Source organism: Trichosurus vulpecula, chromosome 9 (genome assembly GCF_011100635.1).
Source record: "Trichosurus vulpecula isolate mTriVul1 chromosome 9, mTriVul1.pri, whole genome shotgun sequence".
In the NCBI taxonomy this organism is placed as follows: domain Eukaryota; kingdom Metazoa; phylum Chordata; class Mammalia; order Diprotodontia; family Phalangeridae; genus Trichosurus; species Trichosurus vulpecula.
In genome coordinates this window covers 201011743-201038505 of record NC_050581.1, presented here as the reverse complement: position 1 = coordinate 201038505, position 26763 = coordinate 201011743, and the positions used below count along the sequence as shown (strand labels likewise).

The window sequence follows — 26763 nt, the reverse complement described above, 5'->3', positions numbered from 1 at the left end:
TACTAAATAAGATAAGAGGGGCATAGGTTAAGAATGCAAGGAGACCTTGGAGTCCAACTCCCTCATTTTACATATGAGGAGACTGACCCTGAGAGAGGCTGATGACTTGCCCAAGGTAATACCACCAGTAAATGTCTGAGGCAGGATTTGAAACCAGATTCTTTACTTCAAAAGTATAAGCAAACCAGAGGAATATTTCCAAGGGTCTCAAGGTCATCAGCTAGGGTAGAAAAGCTACCAGATATCAACCAATTGCTGACAGGTCAGTTCAGGAATCATACAAGTATTATGTACCTTTGGTGTATAAGGCAGGCAGGAGGACATATGAGAAAAGCCACTGCAAATGGAATCTAAGAGTTCTGATCCTGACTGAGGTAGCAAGCTTCTGCTCTGCTCTGTGCCTCAATTTCTTAGTCTGTAAAATGAGGTGAGCAAACTAGGTGATTTCTGATGTCTTTTTCAGCTCGATAATCTATGAAATAAAAATAACCTTTGAAAGACACAAAGACAAGAAAAAAAAACTCCCTGTCCAGAACATTGGCAGATGAGGAAAGCAAGGCTCAGAGAGAGTAAAGGACTTGGCCAGGGTCACACAGGATATCAAAGGATATCAAAGACGCAAGGAAAGAATGCTAGCCAGTGCCTTGGCTTGGGGCACCTGGCCTGGGCTCTCTCTTCCTGGGTCGGGCTTTCCTTGGCCCAGTTAGCCTCTGCTCCCAAAGCCCTCCTGCCGCTTTCTTCTCCATCTAACCCTTTCTACTCCCTCCCCTCCACCCTCTGCCTTTCAGGAACAGCCTGAAGGAATGACTCTCGTCAAGGAGGAAGGGGACAAAGACGAAAACAAGCAAGAGCCTGAAGTGGTCTATGAGACAAATTGTCACTGGGAAGGCTGCGCGAGGGAGTTTGACACCCAGGAGCAGCTTGTGCATGTAAGTTAATGGTATTCGGGAGTGGGGCTTCCAAACGGCATGACCTCCTCCCGGGAGGTCAGCGGCACTGACCCCGGGCTGAGTCAAGTCTCTCAGGCAGCAGCATCACAAGGCGGAGAGGGCTTTATGAGTTTCTGAGAAGAAAGAAAACTCTGAGCCACAGTTCTTGACCTGTTCAGTCAACTAAAGCTTACTGGGAAATTTAATAAAGCCTTCTGCAGAGAGTGTAATGGCTCTGATCCTGGAAGGCCGAGAACACTGTTTGGAGTTTCAGACTTTGATGGTTATTGAGTGATAGTAAGCTGGACATGAATTATGATTAACCTTTGAATCAAGAGGCATTTCCTCCCCCTCCCGCCAGGCACCATCACAATAGAGAACGGGATTTCTGGCCCTTCTCTTCTCCACCCTCCCCTCCCCACCTCCGCCCCCGCCTGGCTCCTCGGAGGCCCAATGGAAACCCAGAGCTTCCTTTTTTATTGAATTACTTATTCACCGTTCTGCACAAACTTAGATGGACTTTGTAGTAGACATTGACTGTGACATGTTTCGTGGTATTTCCTGCTGTGGTTACAGTGCCATAGGTTTGGAGCTGGAAAGGATCTTTGAAGCCAACGAGTCCAATCCCCTCATTTTATAGACGTGGAAACTGAGTCTCAGTGTCTTGTATGAGGCCACAGAGGCAGTTAATGACAGAGTCAGAGTTTGAACCCAGGGCTTCATACTCCAAAATGTGTACATTTCCCATGGCACCATTTCCCCATGTCCCCCTCCCCTTGCCCCATGACATTAATTCGCCATTACTCTTTCTGAGACAGCCAGCAAAGAGATGCTGTTGGAGCCAGCATCAGGGGGTTATTCACATCTTTTTCCACATCTGTCTCTTTGCTCTTCCCTGTCCCCACCAGGGAGGGGAGAGTGGAGCGCAGGCTGGGAGGGAGGGGGGAGGGGCGGGGCAGAGCTGAAATGTCACTGGTGTCATTGAGCTCCTTGTCAATTGGGGTAATCAGGAATAAAAGGCTCAGCAGGTGCCTTGGGCCAGGGATTGGTGTGAAGTCCAGCGTCCAAGTGCCTCGGCACTAAAATGCTCTTAAGATGATGGAAATTGTGAATGCCTGACCCGAGTGTGCCCATCTCTCCCTCCCTCTTCACAGGCTCAGGAATGCACACATGTGGGTTCACATATGCCCTTTGGTTTTCATTCTTAGCCAATCCAGATGTTTGGAGAATTACATCAAATTATGAATTATATATTTATTGTATTTGTATTTATGCATTTATACAATACATATAACACCTATATAATTATATTAAATTATTAAATAATAAAAATCCTGTACATTTCTAACATTAGTGTACTATGTACCCACTCCTGAATACAATCTAGGCCCCATCTGTGTGTGCTGGGCCAACGTCCACCATCTGAGACTCAGCCCATGCATCCCATAGGCAAGGACATTTGATTTTTCTTTTAATCAGGGCCTGTCATCTTCTCTATTCCAGAAACCACCTTTCTCCTCATCAGCTATGAAATGAGGATGCAGAATGCTTGGGTACTTTGTGGTAGACTACTAGGTGTAGGTGTGGTCCAGAAGAAGAAAGTCAATTTAAGTACTTGGCCAGTCTGCTTAAAGAGCTCGTGTAGTGAGGGCTAGGATTATCCCCCTTCCCTTATCCCTGTGTAGAATGGAAGCTTCTTGAGAGTACGGGAGATTCTCATTTTTGTCTTTATATGCCTAGCACAGTGCCAACACATAGCAGGTGTCTAAAAATGCATGTTAAATTGAATCAAATCCAAGATCAGAAAGCTATTGCCCAGCTGTAGATCATGCCTGCTTCCTATAACTATGGATGGAAGGGCTGGGGAGAGGCCTGCCGGCTCTTAGTGGGGATAAATGTCAGCCATAGCAGCTCATAAAAGGCGTCTCCTCAAAGGGAGCTGGCAGGCTGAGCATACCCCCTCCCTCGAGGCAGTACCTTGGCTCCCGTCAGTTGGGATGTGCTGAGAGGTGGTGGCTTCTCTCTGACCATACTTATCCCATATGTCAGTATGCTGGTTCACCATGAGCATGTGGATATGGCCATTGGCACCAGGAGAGAAATCGTCTGGGGTTTAGACTCACAGGCCTAGAATATTAGAGCCTATTAGGACCTTTGAGCACAAGGATCAAGACCAATCATCAGCTTTTATGGAGGAATCAATTGACAACCAAACCCACAGAACTGGAGACTGACCAGGCCAGACCTTGAACCCATTTTCTGACGCCAAGCCCAATGCCCTTTTCTTAGGATGCCCCTGCTTTTTAAATAGGCCGGGCCAGTGGAGGAAAGAGTGAGTAGGCAGGTCAGGAGCGACAGTTTCTGTGAATTAATGCTTTCCCCTTGGTCGCTCGTGAGGCTGAGAGCCTGGTGGGTCTATGGAAGGAGTCAGCAGGGCTAAGGCTCATCTTGGATGGTATTCAAAGGCCCTTCCACGCTGAACAGTGAAAACGGGCAGTTGATGCTAAATGAAGACACTCCAGCTCTCATCTGATGGCCTCTGAGTCATCTCATGAAAGTACCCACTATGAGCATCATCTTTCCATTAAAGAAAACAACTCATGTTTACTTTGATCCAAGAGAGCCATGATTCAGAGGGAACAGAACTTTGTTAACCACTGGAGGCAGCAATTGGACTCAAGTCCCAGCACTGAAAAACCAGGGCTTTTTCCTATACCTCTGTGAGCTCTGGGTCTAAGCTTGAAAGTTCTGAGATCTGCTCCTCTGTCTTTGTGACCTTTGACTAGTCATAGCCTCAAATCTGACTAGTTTCTCATCTCTAGAATGAGAGGGTTGGATTATATGACAGCTGTGACCTTGAACAAATCCTTCATCTTACCTGGGACCCAATTTCCTCCAACTGTAAAAAAAAAAAATAAAAAGGGGCCTTTGTCATCCTTTCTAGTTCCAGACTATTTATTTCCAATTCCTCTCAATTTAATTCAACAATTTTTATTAAGAGCCCTGGGGGTTGACACTTGGAATCTTCTTGAAATATGATTTCATTGGCACGGGACATTCCTGATGTGGAAGCTCCCTCCACAATACCAGCTGTCAATTTCTTGGCACCTTATGATTTTAAAGAGTTGTTTAGAACACCAGGATGTGAAGTCTGCCCAGGTCACACAGCCAGTGTGTGTCAGAGAAAGGCCTTGAAGCCAGGTCTTCATCCTCCAAAGTCCACTCTCTGTCCACTCTGAAATATTGCTTTCAGCATCAGGTTACAAGGACCAAAGTCATATGACCTCTTCTTCCAAAGAGCTGAAATTCTACTGGAATTGAATTTTCTCAGTGAGGTGCAGTTTCTGAAACTTTCCAGCCTCTCAGCTCCTGTTCTCATTTATGAGATGTTTTCTCCATGTTGTAGTAAAGTGGATTTGGAAGGCCTGATATGTGGGATCACTTCAGGTTAATTTTCTCTCCCTCATACATTTCCTACAAAAGTGGCACATAACTTTTGAGAATTCACTTAATCCTCCTGGAAAAAAATAAAGTGTAGAAGGGACTTTAAAAAAAGGATTCAAGGAAACAAGAAACTACTTTGATTGTTGTAACTTTCTGCAAAGAAAGAAGAGTTTTCTTGAATTCGGTGAATTTTCCCAACACAGACAGCCAAGAGTCGAGGTGTTAAAGCATTCCGATGCCGCTCGGCCTTATTTATAGCCCGACCTGCGCTCTTCCCCCATCTCTTACAGTTAATAGAAAGATTCATGAGTCTCTGTGGCTGTCTATCTAGTGTCTGACAGTCCCGACCGTGCTGCTAAAGCAAGTCACTATCTATAATTGATATCCTTCCCTGGAATAGGGTGCTGGCTGCGACTGAAGGGCTTTGCTGAAAGCGCTAAATGGTGACATGTTCTCCCCTCATTCTGGCTCAGCCACTGAATTCCAGGGCACTTGGAACTGGGTGCAGGAGGGAGACATGTGTTTCCCATTAGCAAGTCACCAAGTGGAAGAGCAGAATTAGGAAGTGGGATGAATTTGCCTGCCAGGTAGTTGCATTTCCAGTACAATGCACTGCATGTACTCTTGAGAAGATTACCAGGGTCCATTACTGTCAGAACAGATGGGCTAAATATGTTTTTTTTCTTCCCCCTCATTTTGTCTCCTACTTCTCTGTCCCTCCCCAGCTGCGTGTTTACTGGAGAATCTCTGGTCGCTCCTGGGGTCTTTATCATGGAGATGTTTAATTAATTTCTCATCACAGCAAGATATTATAATTGGGCTTAGCTGAATTCGAGTTGCTATTAAATGCAGCGTCACAAATTTACTTCCACACCCAGGAGCTAAGACATGGGTCTGTTTTCTTTAATCAGCATTTTGGGGCAGCAGGCATCTTCCTGATGATCAGTTAAGCTGGAAGAGAATGTGACAGTTAATGAAAGGGGAAGAGGAGAAGATCAGTGCTGATGTGAGCTACCAGCCAGGAGTGGGGTTCGGTATGGGAAGAGCCTGACATCTGGACTCAAGACCTAGGTTCTCATCGCTGATCTGTCATGCTTCTGCTCCTGTGGAATCTTGACTAGGTCACAACATTGGTCTGGGCTCATTTCCTCATTCTAAAAATAAAGGCTGAACTCTTAGGCATTCTCTTGCCCCCTAGCCTATGCAAAGCTATAGGAGATTTGGCTGTTTGAAAAAACAGGTTAACTACCATGATTCTTTGTGGCCGCAGAGGACAGGAATATGAGCAGTTGTAGAAGTTGGAAATTTACCAATTTAGGCTGACAATGTGCCTGATGATTAGCACTGACTTACCTCGAATGGCCTGCCTCTGCCCACTCATCAAGTGTGTGGGTTTCTTCTGGCAGAAGCCCTTTGAACTCTTCAGGTATGTGATCCATTCCTCTCTGAGCCTTAATCTCCTCATCTGCAAAATGGACATAGAATACTTATGCTGTCTGTCTCACTGAGTGGTGAGGCCCAATTAGTCAATAAGCACTTATTGAGTACCTACTGTGTGCTGGGCATTGGGCTAAGCTCTGGGGATGCCAATAATATAAAAACTAAGGCAGTCCCTGCCCTCAAGTAGCTTACAGTCTGTTGGGAGAAGACAGCACTTAGAAGGACATTGAAGAAAGGAGAGGGGGGAAAGAGGGGGGCCAAAGAATGAAAGTAGCCAGTGCAGGGGTGTATTGGTAATTAAGGAGGGCTTTTAGCACAGCTTAATTAATATTACAAGGGGCAGGATGCAGATGTCCTAAGAAGGTCAACAGCAGTACAGATAGTGGTCACTGGGGCATTTATTAAGCTCTTAATTACTTTGTACGAAACACTGGGAATAAAATAGCCCCTGCCCTGAAGGACCCAGAGATACAACATGTTCACAAGCAAGTAAATCAAAGGCTTTCCAGAGTCACAAGGATCACAGGGTAGTTGATAGAGAATCGGCCAGGAAGCCAGGAAAACCTGGTTCCATTTATTCCATCCTGGCTATGAGGCCCCGGCAATTCCCTTAACTTCTCAATAGACTAAGTAAGTACCTCTAAGATTAGGGATTGCAGAGAAGGTGCTGGCCTCCATTGGTAGGAGGAAGGAGTCTCTTCTCCCTGGAGGTCTGCCTCCCAAGGAACACCCAAGGCCAGGCCCTGTTTGGAACCCTATCTGAAAGGCACAAAGTAATTTAAAAAAAAGAGAGAGAGAGAAAAGGGGGTGGAGCCAAGATGGCAGCTGAAAAGCAGGGACTAGCATGAGCTCCCCACCGAGTCCCTCCAAAAACCTATAAAAATGGCTCTGAACCAATTCTAGGACTGCAGAACCCACAAAACAGCAGAGGGAAGCAGGGCTCCAGCCCAGGATAGCCTGGATGGTCTCTGGGTGAGGTCTATCCCACACGGAGCTGGGAGCTGGGAGCTGGGAGCTGATTGCTGAGAGCTGGGAGCAGAGCAGAGCTCAGCTTGAGCAGCGTGGACCAACCAGACCAGGAGCAGGGCAGACTGTACCCTAGTGCCCTGAATCAGTGAGCTGCGGCAAGTTACCAGACTTCTCAACCCACAAACACCAAAGACAGCAGAGAAGGTTAGTGGGAAAAGCTGCGGGAGTGGAAGGAGTTCACAGTTCGGTCACCGCCCCCAGGGCAGCGGAGGTGGGGCAGCTACAGCTGCAGTTGCTTCCGGCCCCAGGCCTACCTGGTGGGAGGAATTAAGTGGCAGATCAGAACAGGAGTGCACAGCCTGCTGAAGATTTAAGCCCAGTCCGGGTTGGGGGTTCTTGGGGAAGGAAGAGTGCTGGTGTGGCAGAGCTGGCACATCCCCCCCAAATGTGGAGCATAGAACTCTATAGTCTACAAGCAGTCATACCCTGCTGAAAAAGTCAAGGGTCAAGTTAGCTGGTTGGGAATATGGCCAGGCAGCGAAAACGCACCCAGATTCAGTCTCAGACTTTGGATTCTTTCTTTGGTGACAAAGAAGACCAAAACATACAGATGGAAGAAGTTAACAAAGTCAAAAAGCCTACAGCAGAAGCCTCCAAGAAAAACATGAACTGGTCCCAGGCCATGGAAGAGCTCAAAAAGGATTTGGAAAAGCAAGTTAGAGAAGTAGAGGAAAAATTGGGAAGAGAAATGAGAAGGATGTGAGAAAACCATGAAAAACAAGTCAAAGATTTGCTAAAGGAGACCCAAAAAAATACTGAAAAATACACTGAAGAAAAGAACACCTTAAAAAACAGACTAACTCAAATGGCAAAAGAGCTCCAAAAAGCCAATGAGGAGAAGAATGCCTTGAAAGGCAGAATTAGCCAAGTGGAAAAGGAGGTCCAATGGACCACTGAAGAAAGTACTACCTTAAAAATGAGATTGGAGCAAGTGGAAGCTAGTGACTTGATGAGAAATCAAGATTTTATAAAACAGAACCAAAGGAATGAAAAAATGGAAGACAATTTGAAATATCTCATTGGAAAAACCACTGACCTGGAAAATAGATCCAGGAGAGATAATTTAAAAATTCTTGGACGACCTGAAAGCCATGATCAAAAAAAGAGCCTACATATCATCTTTCAAGAAATTATCAAGGAGAACTGCCCTGATATTCTAGAGCCAGAGGGTAAAATAGAAATTGAAAGAATCCATCGATCACCTCCTCAAATAGATCCCAAAAAGAAATCTCCTAGGAATATTGTCACCAAATTCCAGAGCTCCCAGATCAAGGAGAAAATACTGCAAGCAGCCAGAAAGAAACAATTTGAGTATTGTGGAAACACAATCAGAACAACCCAAGATCTGGCAGCTTCTACATTAAGAGATCGAAGGGCTTGGAATACGATATTCCGGAGGTCAATGGAGCTAGGATTAAAACCTAGAATCGCTTACCCAGCAAAACTGAGTATCATGCTCCAAGGCAAAATATGGATTTTCAATAAAATAGAGAACTTTCAAGCTTTCTCAGTGAAAAGACCAGAGCTGAATAGAAAATTTGACTTTCAAACACAAGAATCAAGAGAAGCATGAAAAGGTAATCAAGAAAAAGAACAAGAAAAAGAAATTTCAAGGGACTTACTGAAGTTGAACTGTTTTGTTCACATTCCTACATGGAAAGATGACGTGTATGATTCATAAGACCTCAGTATTAGGGTAGCTGAAGGGAATATGCGTATATATATATATGTTTATGTATATATATATGTTTATGTATATATATATGTTTATGTATATATATATATTTATAAGTGAATGTGTATATATGTATATATGTATGTGTGTGTATATATATATTTTATATATATATATATATATATATATATATATATAGAGAGAGAGAGAGAGAGAAAATGAGAGAGAGAGAGAGAGAGACAGAGACAGAGACAGAGAGAGAGAGAGAGAGAGAGAGAGAGAGAGAGAGAGAAAATGAGAGAGAGAGAGAGAGCGGAGAGGGAGATAGGGAGAGATAGAATGGGGTGGATTATCTCCCATAAAGGTGGCAAGAGGAAGCAGTTCTGGGGGAGGAGGGGAGAGGGCAGGTGAGGGGGGAATGAGTGAATCTTACTCTCATCAGATTTGGCCTGAGGAGGGAATACCATACATACTCAATTGGGTATCTTACCCCACAGGAAAGAAGAGGGAAGAAGATAAAAAAAAGGGGGGGATGATGGAGGGGAGGTCAGATGGGGGTGGAGGTAATCAAAAACAAACACTTTCGAAAGGGGACAGGGTCAAGGGAGAAAATTCAGTAAAGGGGGATGGGTTGGGAAGGAGCAAAATATAGTTAGTTTTTCACAACATGAGTATTGTGGAAGGGTTTTACATAATGATACGCATGTGGCCTGTGTTGAATTGCTTGACTTCTTAGGGAGGGTGGGTGGGAAGGGAGGAGGGGGGAGAATTTGGAACTCAAAATTTTAAAAACAGATGTTCAAAAACAACAAAAAAAGTTTTTGCATGCAACTAGAAAATAAGATACACAGGCAGTGGGGTGTAGAAATTTATCTTGCCCTACATGAAAGGAAGGGAAAAGGGGATGGGAGGGAAGTGGGGTGACAGAAGGGAGGGCTGACTGGGGAACAGGGCAACCAGAATATATGCCATCTTGGAGTGGGGGGGAGGGTAGAAATGGGGAGAAAATTTGTAATTCAAACTCTTGTGAAAATCAATGCTGAAAACTAAATATGTTAAATAAATAAAAAAATTAATCAACAAAAAAAGTGAGAGAGGTGCTGGCATCTAAGCCACCTGGGTCACAAGGGAGTTCAGAGATTTGACAAGGCAGGAGCTGGGAAGGAGGGCATTGGAGCTGCAATGGCTGGCCAGCACTTTGCAAAATTTTAAGCACCGCGTAAAGATTTGTGATTTATTATTTAATTGACCAACATTATATCCAAATATTTGAAGTACTGGGACAAAGAGCCTGAAGGGACCTCAAAGGCCATCTTTGTCCAGCCCACTTGTCAGGAAAAGTCAGTGACTTGCTCAGTGTCACAGTCCTTAAGACTTTGAGGCCATCGGGGCCAGTCTCCTTACTGGGTGGGCAGTGTGAGAGCCAGTAGATAATGACTCCATTTTTATTAGCTTTTCTTCCATTTTATAACAATACCTTGTTATTATTTTCTGTCATGTCTATTATCTAAATGCAAGAATAATTAATTTGGAGGCTTACTTTTATTTTTCTCTAAGTGGTTTTCTAAAAAACGTTCTGACTTTCTGAAAAGCAGCTCATAATCCAATAAGTGGTGTGTTTTCTCTTGTCTGCCAGGTTGGAGGTATTTTCCAAGACTTCCCCCATCTGTTTTTCTCTTCCGTATTTTTACTGTGCTAGAGGTAAATGACACCTGTTGTTTATTTTCCATTGGAGGCATTTGAAATATGCACAGGTGTCTACACTGGTTAGTCACTCATTGATGACATTTGTGTATATCAGTTGATATTGATATTGTGTGTAGCAGATGTCCTTAAGGACTTTAAAAAGGGACAACTGTGAGTGCCCATATGGAGTGGGTGTCTTTATCATCAAGCAGATGCTTCCCCATGCAGCTTTTACCATAGAAAGGTGGGCAAGGGACTGGATCCATTGGTGGCAGCAGCAGGCAGAAAGAAGCCCTACCCTCATCCCTCTGCCTTCATTACCACTGCTTCTCTATCACAGTGCCCAAAACGACCACACCAATACATTCCAAGGAAGCATCCTTAAGGGGACGCCTGTAGACTAGTCTGGTGGTTGCTGGTCTTCTTTCCAGAGGCTTTAGAAAAGAGGTGTTTTCCTAAAACCAGGGAGGATTTTCTCCCCAGAGGGGAGAGCTGTGGAAAGGAGAACTGGGATCTGGGCTGCCAGGAGAGGGGAAGTCCTTTAGGTGCTAAAGGAGAGAACGCCTGTGGCTCAGTGACTGCCCGTGGGAGCGCTTAAAGGAAAGGAGCCGCCTTTCCTGCTTTTTGAAAGACATGCTTTTGCATCTATTTGAGGGCTACTAGTTGCCAAGTTTCGTGTGATAATAGTAACTGCTAGTTCCAGCAACATTTCAGGTTTCCAGGGCACTTCGCTTGGCAGCTCTGTGAGGTCACAGTTCTAGGACCATAGATTTAAGCCTTCTAAAGCTCTTAATTTGACAGATGTGGACCTGAAGCCCAGACAGATGAAATCATTTACCCAACGTCACACAGATACTAAGTGGTAGAGCTGGGATTCAAACCCAGATCCTCTGGCTCTGAATCTAGCCCTGTCTCTACTGTACCACACTAGGAAGCACATGCATTATCATCCCCATTTTAGAGGTGAAGAAACCAAGTCTCTGAAAATTTGCAAGTTGCCTATGATCCAATCCAATCTAGCAAATACTAAATGTTTGCTATCTGTAAGACACCCTGCTAGGTGCCAGAAATAAAAAGATAAAAAGGAATATCAAACTGCAGGGAGTTTCCATTCTGCTAGAGAGTGATACAATTCTATTTCACTTGACAAGTAACTGTTGAGCACTGAAAGGTACCATGTTAGGACCAAGGATACGAAATAGAATATGAGGCACCCCCTGCCCTCAAGGAGCTTAGGTTCTGGTATGTTGAGAGGGGGAAAGGGTTACCTACCCCAGCAATTCGAATAAACATTTGTTAAACACCTTCTGTGTGAGAGGGGTTGTAGAGATCCAAGTCTCCAAATGGACCTGTCCCTGCCTCTACTAAACAGAAAGCTTTCCTCCACATGCCAAGGCCATTTCATTAAAGTATACAGCAACAGAATTTTTAGAAACATAAATGTGAAAGATGTTGTTTTTATTCATCAAACTGAGGAAGCTTAACCACAACTATTTTTTTAATTTTGAACTTAAATATAAATTTTAAAAATGATACATGCAATATTGGTTTTTAAAAATCTATTAGGGTGTCCCCAAGCCCACCTGCCACATGGTGCACCAGGGCAAATCTGGGATAATAATGATAGTGATAATAATACTAATATTTGTAAAAAGTGTTTAGCCTGCTACCATGGCCAGTATGTCAGAGGCAGATCTTGGATCTAGTTCTTCATCTCTTTAAGGCTGCCTCTTCTATTCCTCAGCCATGCTGCTTAATTTGAGAAAGGGAGGGAGAGAGCAAACCCTGACCTCTGCAGGGATCAACAAAGGCTCCTTGGGAGGGAAGGGGGATGGTCAGTCTGCTAGCACTTATGAGATGCTGCCTTCACACCTGAGCCTTGGGGTACCAAGTCCAGTGAATGGGTCACAACTCCTTCCCCCCTGCCTCCACCCTCATCATATGCCCCCCACCCCAGGCAGCATGTTCTGAACATTGAAAGAACATACTATCTATCCTCTATCTTCTGACACGCACATCTCTGGACACTTTGCATCAGATGGTACATGGCATTCTTGTACCCTGGGAGCCAAGAAATGGCTGATTAACTTGGTAATTACTGAGATGTGGATTGTCTAAAGGACTTCCTCTTCCATTGGGCCAGATGGTACATCAGAAGACAGGGGGAAGATTGAAGATGAGTAGGCATTATTTTCACACACCTCCCATAAATCTTGATCTGATTGTGAAAGTTCTATTTTGTCAGTTTGGATGAAGAGCAAATTAAGTGTATGCTGTGATAAGGGCATGGCTGCTTGTATAACCAGGGGGGCAGAGATCAGATGGGGGGAGCTCCAGACTGTAGGAGTGAAGGAGGATCAGATCACATTTTTCCCAGAAGGGGTTTTTAGTTCATTCAGACATACCATATACTTAGGAATGCCATGGAGAGAATGCAGGCTGTATCTCATACATCTAAAGAACACAATGCAAATTGTACTTTAGGGGCCATTAAAAAAAAGCTGGCACTTTAGCTATGCCTGTAAATTTTTTTGCTATGAACAGAAATTCAAGATTGATCAGTCCTTTGTCAAGCATTTATTAAGCACCTACTATGTGCCAGGGATTCTAAGTCATGACATCCAGAAACAAAAGTAAAACAGTTCCTGCCCGTAAGGAATTTACATTCTAGTGAGGGGACACAACTAGCTACGCACCAGGTACAAGGTAGTGGGGGGAGGTCATGGGGGTGGGGAGCATTGCTAGTAGCTGTCAGAAAAGGCTTAGATTAGAAGGTGACATTGGGTCTGAGCCCTGGAGAAAGCCATGGATGATCAGAAGCCAGAGTACATGATATGAGCAGATGAGGACTGGGGGGATATCTACCCCTCCCAGAATAGGAAGAAGAGGTCATGTGATACAATTCTGTCTTTATAACTAACTCTTCATTCAGCTGACTCTGAGCCTGATGATATATGGGGTGCTGCATGGTGCGCCAGGAATAGAGTGTTGGACCTAGAGTTAGGAAGGCTCGAGTTCAATTTTAGTCTTGGGCACTTACTAGCTTTGTGATCCTGGGCAAGTCACTTGACCTCTGTTTGCCTCAGTTTCTTCAACTATAATTTGGGAAAATCACAGCACCTGATTTCCAGGGTTAAAGAAGCATATAAGTTCTAGCTGTCATTATCTCATTCATATCCTGGTGTGACAATAATAATCTTGGAGAAATCTGTGATTGTATCAGTGTGGCCCCTGTCTATATCAGTAAACACCCAAACCACCAGATCCCAAGAATTCCTGTCCATATCTTTCTATAACTCCACTAGAGAATTTCTACCCAAAGCTCAAGAGGCTTTCACGTGTTCTTTTAAAATGGCGTGGGCACTGGAATGGCACTCGATAGTGTGCCTATCATCTCTTGTTCTTGATAGGTGAAAAGCCATCACCTAGCCATGTCTTCCATGTCCTCAATGGCAACTCTGTTGGTGTTGCTTGCCATTTTGGGTGTATACTTACATCCACTGTGCCCTGCATTGCCTTTTGAGACACCCACAGTTTTGATGCCTCTGACATCCTGGTGCCTCATGAATCTCAGCTTTGTGACATCATAGAAAGATAATTGGTGTCAAAGTGATGGAATTTTGCAACGGGAAGCAACCTGGATCATAGGATCATATATGGTGATACAAGGGACCTTAGCTACCAAAGACCTTAGTCACCATGTGGTCCAGTTCCCCCATTTTACTGATAAAGAAACAGAGGCTTCTTATAGGTTAAAACAGGCCCAAGATCATACACAAGGCAAGCAGCAGACCTGCGATTGGAGCCCAAATTGTCTGACGTCTGATAAAACATTCTGCACATGACTCTTCTTGTCGTTGAAAGCATGGCATATCTCCTCAAATATGGTTCATGCCTCATTCTTTTCTATAGATTCTATTCTGGTCCCAAATCACTGTCCATTTGTAGTACCTGTATTAGTTATATACCGTGTAACTCCTGGCTGGAGGCTGGAATTACCCTCAACTCAGTTGCGTGAGTCTTAAATCTCTTATATTCAGCTTCATGACATTGTCCAGCTAATGTGCAGACTTCATCCACTTAGACTTCCAGGCTGGGGTCATTGAGTGACCCTGGAACCAGCCAGCCTAATAACCTTCCCAAAGGGGAATCTTCCTTTCCTTTGGCCTCTGTAGGACACAGTTCATGGCATTTCCAAGCACGCTGGGTGAAGACCTGGACTGTATTATCTTCCTTCCTTCTTTGATGCTTACCCTTAATGGATGTCCAGAGAATATTATCACTATACATACATGTATCATTGACTCTTGTCTGATCTCATGATTGTGGCTCATGCTTTATCAGAGCTGAGCTATCAAGGCTGGACTTTGCCCCACTTAGTCCAATTTTTTAAAAAAAAGTAATCATCAAACACTGAACATAGCGAGATAGTTTATTCTCTACTCCTCCCAAGGAATTGTGTGACTGTGAAACATGTTCTGTCACAGAGGCATCGCCGTAAAAGCCTTCTTATCCTCTCCTATTCTTTCTTTCATCAAGGCCATCCTCAATAAATGTATAGATCATTCTCATGAGCATTTTATAGAACTAAAAATGTAGACATGTGGCTGATTAGTTGCTGATGTCTTCTTGGTTGCATTTTTTAAAAAAATCCTAGGACCCTCCCTGATCTTGGCAATTCTCTTCTGATGGCCCCCTTTTTGAGATTTCTTTGGAACTGATTCATGATTACTTTGACAATTTTGTCCTCTTCAGTAGTGATTTTTCCATTTGACCAGGCCCAATCTCCCCTTTCCTTACTTAATTTCCTTATGTGCTGTTTTCATATCCTGATAGACCAGGGGTGGGAATCTGCCTCTTTGTGGCCACATGTGGCCCTCTAGATCCTCAAGTACTGCTCTATGTCTGAATCCAAACTTCACAGTACAAATCCCCTTAAGAAAAGGATTTGTTCTGTAAAACTTTGACTCAGTCAAAAGGTCACACCCAAGGACCTAGAAAGCACAGGTTGTTGTCCCACCCCTACCACAGACTCTAGACATCTGCTGCTGGATTGTGAGAAATCCATAAATGCTACTTCCATTGTCAAAGCTCTGTGCTGGGTTGATTTCATTTCAAGCCTGTTTGGTGAAATGATTCCATTCTAAGAGGTCTCAGGATGAACCGATTTATCTGGACCTTGCGGCAAATTTTCTGGAGGATCATTGCTCTCTCCCCAACTGATTTTTGTATTTCATGTTGATAATAGGCTGAAAATCCTCCATATTGCTTGTGTCATTATTTTTGAACCAATGAACTTGTACTCTAATGGAGTGTAGACCTTGGGAAGGAAGTGGAAGGTTGGTTGGCTGAGATGGTTTCTTATCTCTTGTGGTTTCCTCATTGTAGTAGGTTCTTTTTTAAATCAGGAACATTTTTTAAAGAAACAGTAATAAATTGAATTTATTTACCTTTGTCCATTTTCCATTTTGCAGAGAGCATCGTGTTATTCAGTTACATTAGATCTGTTATCATGGCACCCAGTGTCATGTCTTTAGCCTTTCTTCTAATTTGGTCTTGGTTTTGAACATTACTCTAATTAATCAGTGAACTGCCTGGCCACAGCCAGCCATTTCAACCATTGCTGTCCTGAAGAGCATTTTCCTATTCATTGATTTCTAGACACTTTTACTTTTTGTGATAGTCTCTGATCTCCAGCCCAATACCTTCCGATTTTCTTGTCAATGACCTATGGAACAGCCTTCTCAGGTCTCTAACTCTTGGCCTTTCCATCTTAAATCCTGAATTTTATTTTCAAAGACCGCACTCAGTGCCTTTTCCATGTGCCAAATTTCTCCTTTAAGTCTCTGAGAATTGATACTTATATGTTAACTTCTTTGGGAGAAACTTGTCTGGTTCTTTGCAGAATTTCTCTGCTTCTTCCTCCTCAACCACAGTGTTGATGCCTCAGCTGCCACCTTCTGTGTGGGGCTGTCTTGGCTTTGGGTCACTGTTGCATAGCATGCCTTGCCATGTAAAGTGTTTTTTTTTTTCTCACCCAACCTCAGCCCCTGCCAGGGAGGCAGAGGTGACACCAAAGCTGGTATCACAGTTGTCTAGATGAGGACCTTGGCCTAGCCCAGAGAGGCTTATCCTCAGTCACATTTTGGAGAGACTTTGTCTTGACATGTGGTCCAGTGCTCCCTTCCGTTGCCTTGGAAAGCTGCTTTATGCAGTCTGCCTGGAGCCAGAACAGGACCACATGGACAAAATGTTCTAAAAGAAGTTTATCAAATTCTGCCTTTCTTTAATGTGCATTTTGTCTGACTTTTAAAAAATCATATATTATTGATCTTTTCTATATCACTTTCATTTCCAAGCACATCTTTTCTTCTCCTCCTGCCCAATGAGCCATCCCTTGTTAGAAAGACTTTTTTTATTTAAGAGAGAAAAGCAGTCCAACAGAACCAATGAACACATCACATTCGTGGAAGTGTATGCAGTGTATCACATGCATAATCCTCCCCTTTGGCAAGGCAGGGAGGGAGAGATGTGCATTTTCTCCCTCTTCTTCTAGGACTGCACTTCTGACTTCCAGGCAGATCTGTGGAATGAGCCTCCTGGAAGGCCAGGTTAACACTGGCAATGAGAACAGGGTGGACAGAGCCCTGTGCTGGAAGCCATGGGAGGTGTGGGGATTATCAACATGGTCATGTACTTCTATGTCCACTTCTACAGAATAAACAGCTTTGAGTGGATGATTTCTAAACTCTCTCCAAACTTAAGGCTCAGATTTAGCATTTTAGATAGGAAACGGGCCTGGGCATCATCTATCTCATTTTACAGATAAAAAACCATGAGCCCCACAGATGGTAGGTGACTTTCTCAAGGTAAGACAGATCAGAGGCAGCAGCACTAGGATTCTGTCTCCAAAAACACCAGACTTTCCATTAGGACATTCTCCCTATTTGGACAATCATGGATAATTGTAAATATAGCAACATCTATACTTGTAGCCTTATATAATATTGTTCATTATGTTATAAATCATTTGTAACATATTGTATATTTCATGCTTCATGATCTATATATCTATATCTATCTTTCAATAGGTATAGAAATTTATCTTTTATTTTGATTGGGACCAAACTTTTCTAGAGAACTGCCTAATTTCTCCACTTTGCTTACTAGTGTCCTCTTGGTCTGAAGGTTTGAATCCAAGAAAAGAAACCAAAATATCACTCATCTCCTTGGGCAATGTTATCATATGGGTTAGTGTCTTAAAGTAGGAACCAGTTGGGCCTTTATGAGAAGTTTCACCAAGATATAGCTTCAAAATACCATGAGGGGACTTTCTGCTGTACTCAGTTTTCCTACCAATTTCTTCTGGATTGCCAATGAGGCCTGCCTGGTCAGATCCCCATCACGCCAAACTTTAATAAACCTTTTCCAGTTCGATATGGTTGCATGGAAGTGGAAGGCAGTCAATTTGGGAGCCCACATTGCTAGAGAATGGAGACTCATGTGGGGCTCATGTGGACACTACAGAGGCCATCTCTTGCTGGGAGGAAATTGGTTATGACCTTGATTTCAAGGACAAGAGAAGGATGTGAGCAAATCACTGGAGTATTTGATGATCAGGTCTTAGACTCAAACACACTTGAAGACAAAAAAGAATTATGGGATCCTCTTCTCACCCTGAAGAAGTGAGCTTATCTTCTAGTGACTACAGGAGCTAATGCGTGAAAAATTTTAGACTAAGATAAGACAGGATGCAATTAAATGTTAAATTATGTGGCCCAGGCAATAAATGTTTTAGGAGTCCAGTTGAGGGAGGAAACAGTCAAGACTGGAGGGTCTTAGAAATACTTCCTGATGGAGGTGGAAAATGGGAATGAGAAGTAAATGGATTTTATCTATAAAGTATCTATTCTGAGACTCACTGATTTGGGGGACAAGACAAATTAAAAAACAGCACGACAGTCTTCTAGGATTGAGGCTGTCTCATCTTTTCAACTCCTTAAGGCCTTAGCACACGATGCAGTAAAGGACTCTGAAGGAATAGATGCTGGGTATGGAGTCAGTAGAGACTTTGGTTCGATTCCCACTGATAATATTTCTTTGTTGTATGACCCTAAGAAGGAGGGCCTGGCAACTCAAGGAGGGTGTCAACTAAGGGGAAAAGGCACATTGGATTTAGCGTTTAGGAGGTAACATTGGAGGTAATGTTTCAGGTGGATGGTGGAGTTGGAAGTGGATTGCATGGGGTAGGAAGGAAGTGGAGATGACAGAACAGAGACTACGTGTTCTAGCAGTTTGACTGTGAATGAGAATAGAGATAGAAGATGACAGTTTGAGGAAACAGCAGAACCGGTAAAAGGATATATGACAATTAAGGGTTTTTCTGATTTAGTTAAGAATTTTCTCTCTTCCTCCCAATGCCAGAATATCAGAAATCTAGAACTTGGAGGTGGCAATAGGCCAGTCAGTCAATAAAATTCTTAAAGTGCCTGCTGTGTGCCAAGTACAGGGCTAATTGCTGGGGACACAAAGAAAGGCTAAAGACTTGAGGAACTCACAAGGTAATGCAAAAGGAAGACGGATAAGCATTTGCTAAGTGTCTACTATGTGCCAGACATTGTGCTAAATGCTTTCCAAGTATTATCTCATTTGATTTAGGGGAGACAACAGGCAGGCAACTATGTACAACCAAACTGTATACAGAATAACTTTGAATAATCAACAGAGAGCTGGCAATTATAGCAGCCTTTAACTGGGACTTACTGAAAGCCAGGATGAGGAGATGAGGAGGGAAAGCTCCCCCAACATAGGAGAGAGCCATGGAAATTCCTGGAGGCGAGGGATGGAGTAGGTTATTTGAGGAAGAGGGACAAGATCTATGTCACAGGATCCCAGAGTGCTTGGGGGAGGGGACAAAGTGTAAGAAGACTGGGAATGTGTGTGTGAGGGGTGAGCAGGCAGGTTATGAAGGGCTTTGAATACCAAAGAGGTGATGAAGAGCTGCTGGAGTTGATTGAGTTGGGAAGGGGGCTGTGTGTGACATGGTTGGACCGGAGCTTTAGGAAGGTGACTGAATGGAGGATGGGCTGGAGTGGGGAGAATCCAGGCAGGGAGATACCTCCCCCAGCAGCTAATGTGAGGGCCTGTACCAGGGTGGTGGCAGTGACAGAGGAGAGAAGGGGGCATATGTGAGAGATGCCGCAGAGGTGAAATCGATTGATCTTGGCAACAGATTGGATATGGGGAGGGATGAGAGATGGTGATGAGTCCAGAACGATTCTGAGGTTGGGAGACTGAGAGACTGAGAGGAGGGTGGTGTTTTAGCTGGAGGAAGGAAGGTTTAAGAGGAAAAATAAGGAGTTCAGTGGGTGGCTGAGCATCAGTCTACAAGGAGGACATGAACACTGAGAGAGCTGAATGTCAATAACCTGGAAAAATTAGGTCTTTGATATATTTGGGCAGAGTTTGGGGTGATGATAGAAACTTTACCCAGCTCTAAAATGGGAGTAAAAGAAGATGGAAAAAATGTGAAAGGAAGAGACCTAGTATGAAGGCATGTATATTGATAAAGGAGGGATTCTGGAGGGCACAGAGGAATGGAAGGCCAAGGGATGATAAGAACTAAGAAGGAATAGAGCAAAGCTGGAGATGATGAAAGCATGGGAAATCATAACAGGAGAAAGGACATGCAACTCTGCCTCACAGGGATCCAAGGAACAGGGTGCTAGAGTTTGCTCAACCTCGGATGGAAGAAGGAGCAACTGATTAGTCTCTTTCCCACCCCACCCCCATAATGATTTGGGGCAGAGGCAATGTTAGGGCATGCTCCATAGTATTTAGGTCATTTTTAAGCTAGGTAGAAATGGTGGGAGAAGGGTGATTAAGAGCTTGTTTTGGGCAGATCACCTAAACCAGTATGGACCTAGTGATAGGATCGCCAAGAACTGAATCCAACTCAGGGTACCAGTTCTTTAGCCTCTGACATCCTTTGGAAGAGATAAGAGGAAAGCACTAGAGATTCTACAAGTATTAACAGCTGACCCCAGGCACAGTTGTAGGGTAATGGAGGCCACAATTTAGCAAACGAGCCTTGAATGTTTTTCCCTAATGTGGAAGATGAAGTTGTCCCAGATGTGTTTTCCATTGACTCAGCCCTGTTTCTTCTGCTTTTGTGACCTCTTTATAAATTCTGAACACAGTGGGAATGAGGACATCTGTTCCCTTCACCATCAAGAAACACACCTGATGTTCTCATTTGGAAATGTATTTGCAAAGGCATTGGCAGTTTTCCAGGGTGCCCCATGCCTAACCTGCAGAGCAGCTGGGTGGGCCTTGGGTCAGAGGGAACAGCTCCTGGGGCTTGCCTGCAAGTAGGTGTAAGGGAGCTCTCCTGCCGTGTTTTCCTGGCTCGCTGGGCTGAGTTCTTGCAGCAAGATAAGGGAGGGAGGCAGGAAATGAAACAAGGCACTCGCCACGCTCCTCCTTGTGTTCTGCCGAGATAAACTTCAGTCGACTCTCCACCGCTACTCCCTTTGGCTCCTGGCAGCCACTTTAATTGGGAAAATGCAGATTTTTTTTTTGATCAAGAGAGGATTATTCTTGTTATCAGTCTAGAGCATCTTATTTCAAGATGAAAAGGCTTTGCTGAATTACAGATGGCAACATTTTTTTTTTTTACAAAGCTCCTTGGCGATTGACATCTCAAAGAGAAGGTATGATTTATGAGCTTGGAAAGGCTAACACTGAACAGTGGTCGAGGCCCGGTCCTACTGATTTGTGAAATTGCTTCCTATGAATTACCTTTTTGTGGCAATCAAGCCCCTAGTAACTCCAATAAACTTCATGTGTAAAGTACAAAAAACATCCCATGTACTTGGACGAAAAGGGAAGAAGGAAAAGGAGGGGTGTTGGCCCTCCAAGCCAGCTCCGGGGAGCTGGTTCCCAGTAGTTTGGCTGATAAGGCAGCAGGGTAAAGATTAATAACGAGGCTTGGTGCTATCAGTACCTGCTGTCGATTCTCTGTAACAGGGCTGTCTGTTCAGCATGGAAATTATTGATTAAATAAAAATTGCTATTAGATTGTGATGTGATCCATAATCGCACACAATGGTGGACATTCTTCTTGGAGATCCGGAGCCATGCGTCAAGCTTTCCCCTCACAGTCATTTATATTGTACTGACACATCTGCTCCTTAGGTGTGTCCTTTCCCCTTTGAGTCCAGAGAGCTCTAAAGAGACAGAGCCATGATGGAAAGCCAAGAACCACACTGGCAGATAGGAAGAAAGGGAAGTCTGGGATGGAGGGAGCTGGTGGACAGAGGGAGTCCCAGTGTTGTGTAACCCCTGGGTTGAAAGATATTTCTGAGACCATCTTGTCCAATCTATAAAAGAACATGGATTCACTCTATAGCAGGCTACACAAGTGCTCACCCCGTGCCTGCTTGAAGACCTCCAGTGAGGAGGAGGCCATCACCTCCTTAAGCAATCTATGCCATTTTTGACCAGGTCTAATTATTAGAAAATTTACCTTCTATGTAACCAAAATTTGCCTCTCCATAACTTCTACTCATTGCTCCTCATTCTTCTCCCTAGGACCAAACAGAAAGTCTAATCCATCATCCATCTGAAATTCCTTTAAATATTGAAGACAGCTGACATCCTGCTGCCCAAAGTTCCACTTTCTCGAGGCTAAACATCCCCCATTCCTTCCATTATTTTTCATAAAGCATGGTGATATAATATGGGCTCTTTATCCTCCTGGACATTATCCTTGCGTCATGTGTTCCACTTTGTCTAGACATCTTAGTTCTCCTATGTTAGGTCTTATATGTATATATATCTAAAATGAAATAATGAAATTATCCCTGTCCTCAAGGGGCTTCTAATTTGTTGGGAGGTGGGAAATGCACACACACACATATACACATACACACACACACACACACACATATATATGTATATATATGTATGTATGTATGTAGGTAGGTATACACACATATGTAAATCTTTTAAATGTACCAAATAAATTCAAGATAACTTTGAGAGAAGATCCTCGCAGCTGGAAGAATCAGGACATCACAGCACTGAGGACCACTGTTTGGGTCCAGCTACTCAACCAGTTCCAAATCTATCTTATTATCTTATCCTAGGATCTTAGATTTAGAGCAAGGCACCATTGAATCCAACTGTCTTATTTTACATATGAGTTAAGTAACTGAGGAATGATTGAAAGCCAGATCTCCCTGACTCCATGTCGAGGAAACTGTGTACTCTGACACCTAACCATCTAAGCTAACCCATATAGCTGCATTTCTTTTGTCACACACACACACACACACACACACACACACACACACACACACGATAGCAGAAGAGACTTCACTGTGCATATTTCCATACTACTGGTCTGCCTTACACATTTAGATGCATTGTCGGTTTTCTTTCCATAGCGAACATAACTAGTCTTGCCTGTGGATACCCACAATGTGAATCAAAATAATTAGGGGATGAAATCTAGCTGTAGACTCCATTCTGCTTCGAGTGGTGGGGAATTCAGGGCTACTCAGCCTTTTGTTGTTTCTTTCTGAGATCATCCTGGCTAAATGGGTGAAACTGTGCATAGAATAGACAGAGGTATATTAGGCCTGGGATTTTAGGTAAGCTTTATGGGGAATTATAACATTGACAGAATCTCCTAGTTGGAAGGAGTGTCACAGACTATCCAACCCTGCTCAAAACTGAGTTAGAATCTTCATATTGATTTTCCTGCCAAGTAATTATCCAGTCTTTTCTCAAAGACCTTCCATGAAGAGAAACCCACTACTTATTGATGCAGCTTCTTCTACTTTGCGCCAGTTCAAATTGTTCTGAAGTCATATTCAAGGTCTGAGCACCTTGTTGGGGTAGTTCTTGGATACTGATGCAGCTTGAGAGCCCAGAGGGAAAGTTGAGAGGGAGGAAAAGGGAGGTTAAAAACTGAACCCGAGAAGTACTTATGATGGGAGATGAAGACAACGAACTGGGGAAGAAGGCTTTCTTGGATGACTCTCATTGTTTCTCTCCTTTTTCATGACTCACAAGAAAAAGTCTAGACTTTTTTCATGAGCTGACTGGCATAAAAAAGCCTAAATAAGAAAAATATTTAAGATTTCTCATTGCTACCCATTACCCCCAGTCATGCCTTCTTTCTTTGGAAACATACTAGCTGGCCATATTTCCCCTTTCTCCTGTTGCTTGCTTCACATTTATTTATTGACTGTTCCTGAAAAAATAATTCTATGTATTTATATCAATCTGATTATCCTAATTTTGTATATTGAGAAAGTAAGAAATTTAGAAGGGAAGGGAACAGCAGGGAAGGGAGTAAAAAGATTTAGAAAAAAATCCATAAAGATTAGAAGTAGATGAATTTGTCCAGGTTTTGACTAACTGTAAATAATAATACTGTAAATATTTTCATAGAATAGGCCTTATTTTTCTTTTTAATAACACCCTTAGGGTGGAGTCCTAGTAGATAGATTGCCCATTCAGACTATGAACAGTTTCATAGCTGTCATATTAGAGAAAGATTGCACTAATTCAGATTAGCTGCATGACAGAATGCCTGTTTCTCCACAGCCCCACCAACATTGAATTCTATCACTTTTAACTGGTTTCGTCAATTTACCAAGTCTATGGTTTTATATCAGAGTTGTGTTAATTTCAGTTTCTCTGAATATTGAAGAATTTTAAAGACTCCTTAGTTGTTTTTAATAGTTTGCTAGTTTCTGAATTTTAGAAATTGAATATTTTTATCTTTTGACTGCTTATATACTGAAAGATTCTTGTTGTATACATTTGTTTTAATTATATAGTTTAGATGTCAAAATTCAAACAGCAAAGAATTTTCCCCAATCTGTTTTTTTTCTTATTCTGGATGTAGCAATAACAACACATGTATATCAACAGAGCACAGAATTAGAAATTAAGAGCTTAGAAGTCCTGCAATCCAAATACACTCAAATTCAGAAAAAGGGATCCAGAGAGATTAAGTGACTTGCTGAGGGTCATATAGCTAATGCGTATAGGGTGTGACTTGAACCCAGGCCAGCCTGCCTCCAAGTCCATTGCCTAACTACTATATGCCACTGCCTCTACAAGTAGCATTTTCAGGTCAATGAGGGACTTTGCAAACATTATCCCATTATTATGAATAATTCATATATTTTCATGTAATCATTCATTTTTCTCCAATAATTTTTCATCTGTTGACTATACAAGAATCTTCTTCTTTAAACAATTGTGATGGATATATATTCACTTTCTACTGATTTTTAGAGTGTATCCTTTGTTTAGTTTATTGATCAACTTTGAATTAAATGTAGTATCAGGATAAAATGTGGAGCTCTTTTTTCACCACGTTGCTACCCAAATTTCCCAATAGTTTTATTGTACATAGATGCAGCCTTCCCCAATGTTATGTATCTTGGATTTATCAAAGATTAGTCTACTGTTTGTCTTTGGTTCTGATCCCTCTATTTTCTATTCTATTCCATTGATCTATTTCCATTGTATCTGGTACCAAATGAGTTGGATAATGGCTGATCTAAAGAATAATTGGAGATCTGGCAGTTCTAACCCTGTCCTTTTATAATCTCATCTATTTCTTCCTCCATGAAACGTTGTTATCACATTTTTTCCCCTAATTCTATGTTGTATCGCATTGGTTTTGGATTGGTATTGCACCAAATATATATGTTATCAGGGGAAGTACTTCCAATGCCACTGTATTGATTTAACTTGCTGATAGATATTATCTATGCCTGGATTTATTTTTATTCTTTTTATTTTGTGGTTGTTTTATATTTGTCTTTATCTAGGTCTTGTGTATGTCTGACTAAGTCATTGCCCAAATATTTACTCTATTTTGTCCTTATTGGAAAATGAATTTCTCTTTTTATTAATCTCTTCTTGTTTCTCTGGGATTATATTTTCCTTACCCTTTTGCCCCACAGTAAAATGCTCCATGAGGGCAGGGTCTGTCCCATTTTTATTTGTATCCCTAGTACCTAAAACAGTTTCTAGCACATAATAGGTGATTAATAAGTGATCATTGGTTGATTGATTTCCTTCTGTATTGCTGAAGATAATTAGTATCCCATTTGTTTTTTTAATCCCTTACATTGTCTAAGCAAATCATTCTATCATTGGCAAATAGAGGTATTTTAATCCATGCTCATCCCCTGAGAGTGGGCCATCTCACCTAATTCCATTCTTGGAGGGTCCAGTCTCTCTATTACATATAACACTAGTCTTTCACGCTAACGAAAAAATCCTTGTATTCCAAGAGTTCTAATTATTAATGTACATGAGTGTTTTTATTTTCTTTACTTATTGTGTTCTCAGCATTTAGCATGATGCCTAGCACAAGTAAGTGCTTAGTAAATGCTTGTGACTTGATTTCCTTTTGATCAAAAATATTCACTGCATCTTTTGATGCAATCACAGGGTTTTAATGTGTTTTATTAATTAATATGTGTTATTATGCTGATGTTCCTAAAATGGAAGCATCCTCAGATTCCTGATATAAATTCTATTTTCATCACACAAGGAATTCTTTTGTCCCCTAGTCTGCCATACTACCAGCAATAGCACATTCATCATGATAGTCAATGATCATAGTGACATTTTTTTCCCTAATATATTCTCATTGGAGAGCCAAACTGTATTTGCCTTATAGAATAAACACACACACACACACACACACACACACACACACACACATGCACGCACACATGTAAAGTATCTTTCACTTTTTTTTAACATTTTAAGATAGCATTATAATAATAGGGGTGTTAGTTCTCCAAATGTTTGGCAGCATTCTCTTGTTAACTTCAGGCCTTTTGGCATGGTGGTCTCATTGATGGCCTGTTGAGATTCTTCTATCCTCTGTTTTGTCACTTGGAGTATTTTATATATATATTTTTTAAATTTATATTTCCTTTATATTTTCACTTTTCTGGCATACAATAGTCTTAGTTTTCTCTATTTGTCATTTTCATGATCTCTTCTTCCTAATATCTAATTTTGATAGTTTGATTTTTCTCTCCTTTCAAAAAATTAAATTTGCTATTTATCAGTTTTATTAGTCTTTTAGGAAAACATTTGATTTATATATCAGTGAAGTCATTCTTGTGTTTGTGGTTTCACTGATTTCGCCTTTTATTTTAGCAATTTCTTTCTTCCCATCACTTTTATTCTATTTTTTTGTTCATTTAAAAATTATTTAAGTGCCAACTCAGCTTATCAGTTTTCTCTTTTTCATATTTTGTTAACATAAGCTTTGGGGGATATAATTTTACCTCTTGGTACTACTATGGCCATACTCCATAACTATTTATGTTTGGTAAAAATATATTGCTATTTTTTTTTTACCTAATTAGTGGTTGTTGATGTTTTGTTTGTCCTTTAAGTCAGGGATTATTTGAAAACAACAACAACAAAACCAACTGTTCAGTGTCTACATAGGCCCATGTGTTTTGATGATATTTATTTAGTATATTTTATTGCAATTTGATCTAT

At 42.2% G+C, this 26763-nt stretch overlaps 1 protein-coding gene across 1 annotated transcript in view; it reads left to right on the top strand.

The window, feature by feature from the left end:
- Positions 1-26763, top strand: part of GLI3 (GLI family zinc finger 3) — a 273969-nt gene that overhangs the window by 218227 nt on the left and 28979 nt on the right. Inside the window, exon 9 of the mRNA XM_036738670.1 lies at positions 789-929. Coding sequence (XP_036594565.1) covers positions 789-929 — 141 coding nt within the window. The remainder of the gene's footprint in view (positions 1-788; positions 930-26763) is intronic.